The sequence below is a fragment of the Neophocaena asiaeorientalis genome, unplaced genomic scaffold (genome assembly GCF_003031525.2).
Source record: "Neophocaena asiaeorientalis asiaeorientalis breed wild unplaced genomic scaffold, Neophocaena_asiaeorientalis_V1.1 scaffold230, whole genome shotgun sequence".
In the NCBI taxonomy this organism is placed as follows: Eukaryota; Metazoa; Chordata; class Mammalia; order Artiodactyla; family Phocoenidae; genus Neophocaena; species Neophocaena asiaeorientalis.
In genome coordinates, this window is record NW_020175186.1 from 5345173 (window position 1) to 5356002 (window position 10830).

Below are 10830 nucleotides of genomic sequence, written 5' to 3' on the forward strand. Positions count from 1 at the left end.
CACCTCAACCACAAAAGAGGAGAACAATAAGAATGACTACCACACTTGATTCCTATGATTAGCACACAATAAATTCAAAGTTGTTAGCTAAACAAAAAATGTGTTGTACAAATATGACTGTTATTCCCCAGAGAGTAAGTAGTCATATGGCTTTGTTGAGTATACAACTCAAATGATCACCTTCTAAACTGAGCAGAGAATCTATTGTTGGATAATTCTAGCAGAAGCAAACTGAAATGCATATTCTTCTTCAGAGTCAGAATTCTGTTTTAGGAAAGTGTAGTGCAATTTTTCTTTGTAAATGACATGCAATTCACAAGTGAGTTGATTTGTGTATTCCTAGTTATATCTGTTGTGGATTTTACTATGGCCCAAGAGGGTGGTATCCAGTTTACAAAAGTTATTACTCATCTATTTTGTTGGCTTGGGCTTTTTAAAGTAATATTTGTTCTGTATGAGTGTTTTAACTCCAATCCCATTAGAAGCAAAAGCAAAAACAGATCGGTAAATTAGACAAAATAAAGCTTTATAACAAATGTATTTTTCCTACAGGTAATGTCTTCAAAAAGTAGACTAAAGGGGAAGTTTCATCTAAATTTTACTGTAAATGGCTAGCCCCTGAAAACACTGGGATATGAGCTGAGCCATCTGGATAGGAATTCCTGGAGAACATCTGACCTTTGCCCTCTAGGGTCTCTGATGCATGTCAACCTCTATTGAACATCTACTTTGTGTTAATCACCGAGTTTGTTATGCTAAGTATGATGTTCCAGGCAACAGTAGGGTTTGCTTAAGATTTAGAAGAACACAGTTCTTTGTTGGAAAAAAAAAAAAATACAGCTCAGATCTTGATGAGATCTTTCCTCATCTCTATGATAGGGACTATTTATATTTCTCTAGGTTGGCTCTTGAAACAATCAAATGAAACAATGTATGAAGTAGTGCTTTACAAACATTTATTTAACAAGGTTATCCTGCCAGAATACCCTTGTTGTAAAGATCCTAGAATCGAACATCTTAGTAGATGAAGTTGGCACTATTTTCTAGGATTACTTTTGCAAGATAGAGTTCTGTTATTTCATTTTTCTAATTAATTTTTCAAAATAAAGCTTACTAAATATCAGATGTTCATTAACGAAAATTTGGAAACTGTAGAAAAAAATGACAGATAAAATCTTCTGCCTTCCAATACCACCACTCCGAGTTAATTACTAACATTTTGATGATTTTCTCAGTTATGTTTCCTCACCTGAAGAAAAGCCACCCTTTAGGTGAGTGAACCTGGGACATCAACTCCAACCCCACTACCCGTTGGTGGTACAAACAGAGTCACATTGAAATTATAGGAAGGTCAGAAATTTTCAAATCACAGAAAGAGCAGACGTCTTAACTGTCTGAAAACCTCTTTAGAGTCCACGCTTGCGGACTAAGAAGCTTGCAATGGCAATACGGTCTCAGGGTGCATTTCTGGACGCTGCTCGCTCCTACTGCCCTTCCATTCACATCAAACGAGTCATTATGCATTTTTAATTAGAATAATATTTTAAACATTCTCTCCAGAGCAACGTTTTTACAAACACTGTTTAATCAAGTGAGGGGCGCCTGCCTATGACTCTAGCCTCCGATAGTCTTTCCCAGTGAATTCTGTTTCACCTCCTGCCGCGAACGCCGGTTCAGTTACTGGCAGATTAGATTTCTCTCCTGGCCCCCGCCTCGCCCTTCCCCATCCTATGGAGAAGCGGGAATAAAAAGATCAGCCCCAGGCGGGCGTGCAGCTGGGTGAGTGCAGCCCGTTGACCGGAGCGCGCGGGTCCATCGCTGGGCACCCCCTCCCTCTCCCCGCGCCGCCTCCAGCGCTAGTGACAACGCGCCCTCGGGTCTCGGGAGCTGCGGCGGCGAACAATCCCGGGCAGGGCTCGCCTCGCCGGTGACATCACTCCCGAAGATACTCCCCACTCTCAGCGCCTGCCTTCGCAAGGAGTTCGTCCGTTTGCTTGTCTGTTTCCTTCCGTCTGCTGCTGGAGAGGGCTTATTGTTGGCCGGGGACAGAGCCGGGCACTGAGGAGCGACAGGACCCGGAGGACGAGGAGGGAAAGCGCAGACAGCGAGGAAAGGAGGATCCCGGCAGGTGACGAGCATGAAATTCAGCCCAGCGCACTACCTGCTGCCTCTCCTGCCGGCGCTAGTCCTCAGCACCAGGTGAGTCCAGGAGCGTGAGTGACCTGAGCTGAGGGGAGTTGCCAGTAGGTTGGTCCAACCGCAGGTCACCTGTGGAGGCCAAGGACAGACACTTCAGCTGTTTGCATCTCCCGCCTAAGTTAGGGGGGTCTCTCTATAATTCGGGCTCTGAAATCCTTCTGAGGGAGTAGAGCCCTTTCCTAGTTATCGTAGCCCTTAAAGAAATCCTCAGTATTCCTCCCAGTGAGGGGACCAAGTGTTCCTTCCAAAGCCATGTTTCCCTCCAGCGCTAGTAGTAGCAAACAGATAACACGCGGTAAGAGACGAAATAAAGAAAGGAAATTAGACAAGGAGAGTAATGTCACCAGACAGTCTCTGTATACAACGGAGCTATCTTAATAGCCACAGCGCTTACCTCCTCCCCCAAGTGTGTCTCATTTTAAGGCACAGGGAACCAGAGAAAAATGACAAATCTTGGGAGATGGTTAGCCTTGCACAAAGTTCCTGGACTTGTGAATCAGACTGTTTTCATGTCTTGAGTAGGCTTAGTGGTAGGCACTTTCCTTTGGCTGTCTTGTGAACAGGTCTAATTAAAGAGCACACAAGACGATTAAAAGTTAGAAGACACTCTCAGAGTGCTGATGCAAGGACCGTAGTCAGAAACAATTAAGTACTGTATTCCATCCCTGGCCATAGATGGGACTTTAAGCCCAAGCACAGAGGAGCTATTTTTAGTGGAGGTTTAAAATGCGTTGATTGAAAAGAGTTTTGTGATTCCCCACTGTTGATCAAGTCCCAAAGTTGGTGATGGGTTTTCATTCTTCTTCCACAAGAGCAGCACAAAGGTGGACTGTTTCATTGCCCAGGACTGAGCCTTTATTCTGCGTGGCCTGAACATACTGGCAGCAACCTCTCTGCCTTGGCTACTATAAAATAAAATGACCCACACAGGATAAGGATCTTTTCAAATCTATGTGAATGGAAACATTATCTGATTATGTTTCTGCTGGAAAATGAAGAGGGGAAATAGGATTATATCTAATTCTGAAATTGAGAAGTATGAAGGAAACTCATTATGTATGAAAAGTCAGGGCAACAAAATTCTTGATTCCATTCCTAACTGACACACCCTCTTTCAGGCTCTTGTAACCAAACTTTCCTTCTAGTGTGAGGACTGTTTGGTTTAGTCCCAGTAGTTGATGAACTTAGTCTCTGCTTGCAAACAAAGCCCCAGGTGACTTTCTGAGACTAAAATGGAATATTTTAGTATTCTTTATTCTGTATTCTTTATTTATTATTTATTTATTTTTATTTATTATTCTGTATTCTTTATTTTCTTTTAAGGTTGTTTGTCACTTGAGTTCACAAACGGCAGATGGTTTTAAAATCACTTTGCTTCCCGGTACTATAATAACTTGTTCCAATAACAGCCCATTTTAGTATTTGTTTCTAGCTCTACACTCAGTGCTAATCATGCATAATTGTTATTTTTTGAAGAGTCTTGCTATTTACTCTGAACTCTTGTGTTGTGGTTAATAATTCTTCTAGAGAAAGGAAATTCTCAAAGTTTGGGGCATTTAAGTATATGCCTGTCAATATATGCAGAGAATAATAAATATTTAAAAAATGGAAGCCCTGCCCACAATGATTTTTAAGTACAGTGAATCTCTAGTGTTCCAAAAGTACACTTGCTTTTTAAGGATACTGTAATTTAAGTGGCTCAGAAATCGAAGTTTTAATGTTGGTTATATACTACAAAAACAAAGAGCCATCACCTTATAGAAATGTTAATTTTTATAAGGATAAATTTTAAAAAAAGTCAATGCACTTCTCACAACAAAAATCGAATTAGGCGTTCCTAGTTTACTTTAGATATGAAACTTCTGCAGTGTTGGTTGTATGTGAAAACTGTGACAAGTCTTCTTTAAATTTTCCCTCTTGCCAACTCAACCAAAAGAGCATGCTGGGCTTAAAAAAGCGAAACTTTTCCTAATCGGTGGCATGTCTTATTATTGTGATTACTCGGTAACAATTTACTGTACTGGATACCCAGATTACCTTGTGACAGTAAGAGAACTTGACAATGAATTGGGTACTATCAATATGTCATTTTGCAAAGAAGAGCTCATGTTTCAGTGGACTCTAACAGAAGGCCATTCTCTTTGTAGTATTTAAGAGTTCTTGTACGCACTTGGTTAATGTGCACATTAGAACCTAAACTGAACGGATTTGCAAGAACAGTTGCATTAGTAGAGGTGCGCTTATTGCCCGGCTGAGAAAAACCGTGTAGCTGAACCATGACCACCTGTGACAGTAGGCTTTCTAGCCAAAGACTTATGCTAACTTAATTTCGTAGTCAGTGGTCCTGTTTGTGAAGCAAAAGGCATTTCACATGCTTCAATTGTGTTGAATGCGCTAGCAGAGGGTGGCAGTTGCTAAATTTTCCTATTGCCTTCGGGTGTTATCACTTGTCTTTTATTATTAAGTTCTTTTCAAAGTGTGGAGAACACAGATCTGAGACTCTTGGTGCAAAAAAAAAAAAAAATTATTTGCTTCAACATCTCTTTCTGGTCATAGCTCTTTAATACCTTGCTATTATCTTTCCAATAGGTCTAAGTTCAGTTCTGTTTTAAGGTTAATGAATGTGTTCACTAAAGTAAATGCTGCAATTAGAGAAAGATGGTTACCGTAAAATAGTATTCTACCCACAGGGATGAAAACTCTAAAATAATTCTGTCTTTTAAATACGAATTTTTGAATAGCTTTCTGTTTTTATTTTTTCCTTATCCCTGCGTTTTCTGTAGCAACTTTATATGCCGAAGCACAAAAATTCCATAATTTTCACCAAAGTGAACAGCATCTATGCCCCCCCCAGTCAGAGTTACTTCATTTGTCCCGAAAGAAAGCTAAATGTTCACCTTCAACAATAGCCAAGAACTGTTCTCTGTTTTACTGCTGAACCCCTAGAGGTAAAAAGAGCTGTAATTTCCTGGCATATTGTCTCTCCTGTTTGTAAAGTATATATAAATTCAAAAAAAAATAGAGTTAATTTAATGAATGATGTAGCTAGTGCAGAAATCCATTTAACCTGTACACAAATAAATGTGGTCAAAGAAAGCAAACATATCTTCAGAATAGAATAACTGTACTTTTTAAATAGCCTTATTCTGTAGAAGCATTAAATTGCTGTTCCAAGGCAGCCAGCAATTCACTTCAGAAAGAAGTAGTACAGGTATTGAAAGGAATAGTAGGGTGAAAAAATCTTCAGAAGTTCTTGGTGAAAAGGGACCCATGGAGTGCTGGAGAAGGCTTGTACTTTAGTCTGCTGAACCTCTGTTCCTTTATGCTGTGATTCTACTCTTGATACTTTTGGCTTTAAATGACTTAATGGGGAGAGAACATGGTAGGGGAGGAGTGAAGGTCTACTGACTTCTGGTGGTTTTCCATCAAGCAAGAACTTTAAGCAGATGGTCGGTTATAGTCCTCCCAACAGGAGTCACCTTACAGGTCTGTCCTGGGCCCTCTGATCAGCAGTCACACCACATGTTTACTTTGGAATGTATTTCTAGATGGTACTATATATTGAAGATGCCCCAGGCTCCTATTTGCTCTGTGCCTCAATCTCTCCTCAGAATCAAGTTGATGGATAGGATAAAGGAAAGACAAGAGTCACAATAAGCACCAAAAAAACACAATAAGCACCAAAAAATTTTCATTTTTAAGCAAATTTGATATCCAAAGGAGTCTTACTTTAATTCCCCCAAATTGATCTGAGGTACTATTTTTTTTTTGTCCCAAGCCCAGTACACAAGGAGTCTTACCCCACACACACCTTTACATGACCCTGCATACATTTCTTTGTAAGAATTTCTCCATTCTGTGTAATTGAGTTAGAGAAATGTCTCATCCAGGCCAAGATATTGGCAAAAATGTTTTGACTTTTCTGCGGTACATGGGCCTCCCACTGCTGTGGCCTCTCCCGTTGCGGAGCACAGGCTCCAGACGCGCAGGCCCAGCGGCCATGGCTCATGGGCCCAGCCGCTCCGCGGCACGTGGGATCTTCCGGACCGGGACATGAACCCGTGTCCCATGCATTGGCAGGCAGAGTCCCAACCACTGCGCCACCAGGGAAACCCAATGTATTGACTTTTTAAATCCCTTTTCAGGGCCTTAGTTGCCTAATTACAATAGCAGTTTTTTTAATGACTTATTTGTGGAATATCTTTGTGCACTAAATTTTCTTTATAATTAATGAAAGAGACACCTCAAACATTTATGAATTGACTGTACAATTGTCCCAGACCAAACTCTATGTAATTGGAAGGGAGAACTTGACCTACCAACCAGGAAGGAAAAATCACTGAAACGACTGGCGGTATATGGGTGTAATGAAATTATGCTTTCTCATGTGTGTTATGAGAGCGCTTGTGTGTTGTGGGTGCATGTGTGCTATTTTTAACTGACTTCTAGAGGAAAATCTTTTTTAATAAATAGGACAAAATCATTTAAGTAACCTGATTAAACAGATAATGTTTAATATTAAATTTTCTTCTCTAGAAAATCCAAAAAATTCCATTTGAACTTATCTTCATAACATTCAGAAATGTTTTTGATGTTTTCATTATTACACATCAAAAGTGTACTTGCAATAAATCCGTTGTTACATAAGACATCAAGGCAATAAAATAATATATTAGTTACAAATACATGTACCTATAATCTAGTCACATTCAGAAATATTTATGTATAAGGTAAAGTTGGATAAATATTAACAACAAGGTTTTAAACAAAGTTTGAAGTGTGAATAGAGGAAAGAGCAAATAAAGTCAATTAAGCAATATCAAAAATAACTTTTACCGAGGACAATGAGAGAAATGATATTTTGTAATTGACAGTATCATGCAACATTTGCTAGTTGTATGATGTTAGGTGAATTGCTTAGCCTTTTTTTTTTTTTTTTTTTGTTTCGCGGACGTGTCCCATGCATCGGCAGGTGGACTCTCAACCACTGCACCACCAGGGAAGCCCTGCTTAGCCTTTTTATCCAGTTTTCTCAAGTAGAAAATAGGACTACTCATAGGAACTACCTGAGGGGGCTGTGGTAAAGACTGAATGAGTTCATCTAAAAACAGAGTTTACCATATTCCGTGGAACATAGTAAGTACTTAACAGTGGTTAGCCTGTGCAGCTATTACTATATAGTTATTATTTTCATGAAATTTTTGTATCTGTGATTGATCTGGACATAGCAGAATAAATGAAAACTTGGATGCAAATAAATTGGACGGCACAAAATTAACAAGAGTGACAGTCGTCATGCAAAAGAAAGAAAAGATCGCCAAAGAAGAGGGGGAGCAGGAGAAATAATGAGGATTACCTGGTAAATCGGGTGGGTCTTTGAAAAGTGTTTTGGTTCCTGGATGGTACTGTGCACTTTGGTGAACACCATGAAAAATTGGGATATTTAATTTTACCATATAGAATATGATTTAGCACAAAAGTGTATGATTAGCAATATTTAATTTATATAGCTACAAGTGAATTTAATTAAATTGCATAAATTGTACCATCAAATCAAAGCCGTGAGCATAAGCATCAATGAATAAAAAAGGATGCTTTCAAGCTACATAGGCAAGATTGATATAAAAGTTTCTACAACTTTATTTTCTACTTGTTAATTTTATCATCCATCAGCAAGCTATAAAAGGTAGAAACATTTAGAAAAATTAAGGGAAGAAAATGTAGATTTTTTTTTTCTACTATTGAAAACAATTTGAGAACTGCTGATATAGAAAAAGCTCAACTGCTGTATGTCTTAAGAATCATCACATAAAAGGGACTTTATAGTAAACCAATTTTGAAAAGAGCTTTGGAGATCATGTACTCTCAACTAGTTTGCACATAGTTTATCATAAACTCTTCATAGTTGTGCTATGAAATTCTGACTATTAAATGAACAAGTGTGTATATTTTTGCCATAGATTACTGTGTGTGTATGCATATGTGTCATTATATGTCAGTTGAGTGGATCATAGAACGGGGTATAGTTTGCTGCTAAGGGAAAAGAAAAGACATAGATCATGTTAAGTCTGCATCAGAAAGGGGCACATGTTTACTGGGACATTTAGAAATGTTGCTTCATGATCATAAGATGCAAAAAATATATATATCGAAAGTAAACCATTCCATTCAGCCACAATCTAAAATTCAACCAAATAAACACTGTGCTCTGAAAATGCTTTCATGAATACTAGGAGACATCATTATACCATAGGTAGTGATTGCATTGCAAATTATGTCTGACTTGCTTGGTGCCGCTTTCGAGTTTTTTAATCTCTTTGAGTGTACTTTAAAGTGTCTGTTATTGGGAAACATGCTGTGAATACAAGGTTGTGTTCTCATCCAAAGCCCTTCATATTAGAGGTGAGAAAACTGAGGTCCAGAGTGACTGAGACTTCCCTAAGACCACAGAGGAAAAGCAAAACAAGAACCCAGAACTTTCCCTAGTGCTCTCTCTCTTCTTTCATATGATTACTCTCCATGTCATCTCTTCTGTAATTAAGACGCATTGGTATAGTTGGTACCTACCTTATATCCAGAACTATTCTAGTTATTGTAGAGTATAAGGTAATTTAAAAAATTCTCCAGCCACGTAGAATCATGATAGAACAACATGCTATAGTCAAAGGGAATTACAATAATGAGCTGAACACCATTTGTTCACCTGTATTCAGTTGTTTTTTGAAGAGTGAGTTGGCCTAAAAAAGATTTCCAGGTCATTTTCAAAACCCAAAGCAGAGTCACTAATGAGTTCTCAACTTTGCACAATTCGCCTTGCAAGAGATACACCTATAGTGGTTACTGTTGGCTTTTCAGTTCTATTGTAAGGTGATATTTTTGGTACCTTTGGGATCTTTTCATTCAAACTCTTTCCTATAAGTGTAGTTCCTAGGAGACATTTGCTTATATATATTCCTCACCTATTAAATCTATACTGCAACTGTGTAGTATTGTTCAATGGGTAGCATACTGAACTATCTTACAAAGATGAGGTCCTAAATATGTTCATATCTAGCTTTAATTTATGGTGATATTACATTTCATTTGGTTTACATGTCTCTATACTTTCATCATAGCCTATCAACAATTTTTAGTTATATAATATTTTTTAGGGCAAAGTGGTAATAGATTTCATTCTACACATACATATCATAAACTCCCTGCCTTTGGATAGGTTTCTTAACCATTCTGAGACTTAAATTTCTCATCTATAAAATGGAAAATAATAATGTCCAACATTTAGGGCCATTAAGATTGAAGAAAGTATATTAAGTTCTCTCTCAGTACCTGCATATAGCTGTACTCTTCATCCTTCAGGAAATCCTAAGGCATGTTAGCTATTACTATATGTAGAAATTATTACGATTCAGTGTGTTGATTTTATATTGGATACCTCAAGCAATCAACATTTAATTATTAAAAATCAAAGTAAATTAATTCCTTAAATGAATTTCAAAGTTCTTGACTGACACAGCCAAAATAATAAAATCGTAGTTTATTCTTGATATGATTCTTCTAGGGGTAGGGTCAGGAGGGAATTGAGCTCAGTGAATGCTCCTTAGGAAAAATGGAACAAAAAGCATGCGATGACCTGCTGCCTTCCAAAGCAGTCCTTTCAGCTGAGCTAAGGTATCGGCAAAGGCTAATGTAGATTCTGGGTTAGCCTTTATCTCATGTCCCTATGGAGGATGTGACTTTCTGTGACTTCCTCCTGTTTATCCTCAAAAGGGTTTCTAATTAATTCCCCATCTTTTAACTCTGTTCAACACACAACTCTGAGCATCTAGAAGCACTTACTCAGTGAGTAGCTTGAAATGAATGGGGTAGGGGTTACAGGAAATGTTTGTGCTGTCATATGTGTTAAATCCAAAGAATATGGAATCAAACAGACTTTGAGTCAGCTTTACTAGCTAAATGATTTTAGAAATGTCAATTATAGCCACATTTTTCTCATCGATGAAAAGGCAATAACATTGCCTCTCTCATATAGATTTGTCAAGAGGATCAAATAAGCTAATGTACAAAAAGAATAGTGTCTAGCACAGAGAAATACAACTCAGTATATTGCCAATTTTACATTACCTGGCTGAAAGGATTAGAGAGATTTTACCCTACCAGAGTGTATTGCATTTCAGAAAGAGCAGTCCTTAATAAAAACTTTTACTTGGTATAGGCAAGACAAAAGTGTTGGTGAACAGATTTTGGAACTCAGCCTTATCCTCCCTTATTACAGATGAAACACAACAACAACAAAAAAAACCCTGAATGGAGAATGTATTTTCCTCCAAGCTCATGTGGATGATTTGAGACCAATGTGAAAGTCAATTCCAAATCACCGTAACCAGTTCCAGTTAGGAACACTGATTTAAATACATGCAATACCTCAAGAAAAATAGTATGGAAAGCTAGTATGACATGACCTAGCTTCTATTCTGAGTCTGAAAGCTCCAAATTATGTTGCTAATAATTTTGCTAATCCAGTTAAACATTAAATATAGTTATTGAAATTATATTAAAATTATATTACCATATCACACTAATTCCCTTAAAGAAGGTTCTTTTTTTTTTTTTTTTTTTTTTTTTTTTTTTTTT

At 37.9% G+C, this 10830-nt stretch overlaps 1 protein-coding gene across 1 annotated transcript in view; it reads left to right on the forward strand.

The window, feature by feature from the left end:
* Positions 1-2137: 2137 nt before the first annotated feature.
* Positions 2138-10830, forward strand: part of LUZP2 (leucine zipper protein 2) — a 428758-nt gene continuing 420065 nt past the window's right edge. The window contains exon 1 of the mRNA XM_024764721.1: positions 2138-2199. Within this exon, the coding sequence (XP_024620489.1) occupies positions 2138-2199 (62 nt within the window). The remainder of the gene's footprint in view (positions 2200-10830) is intronic.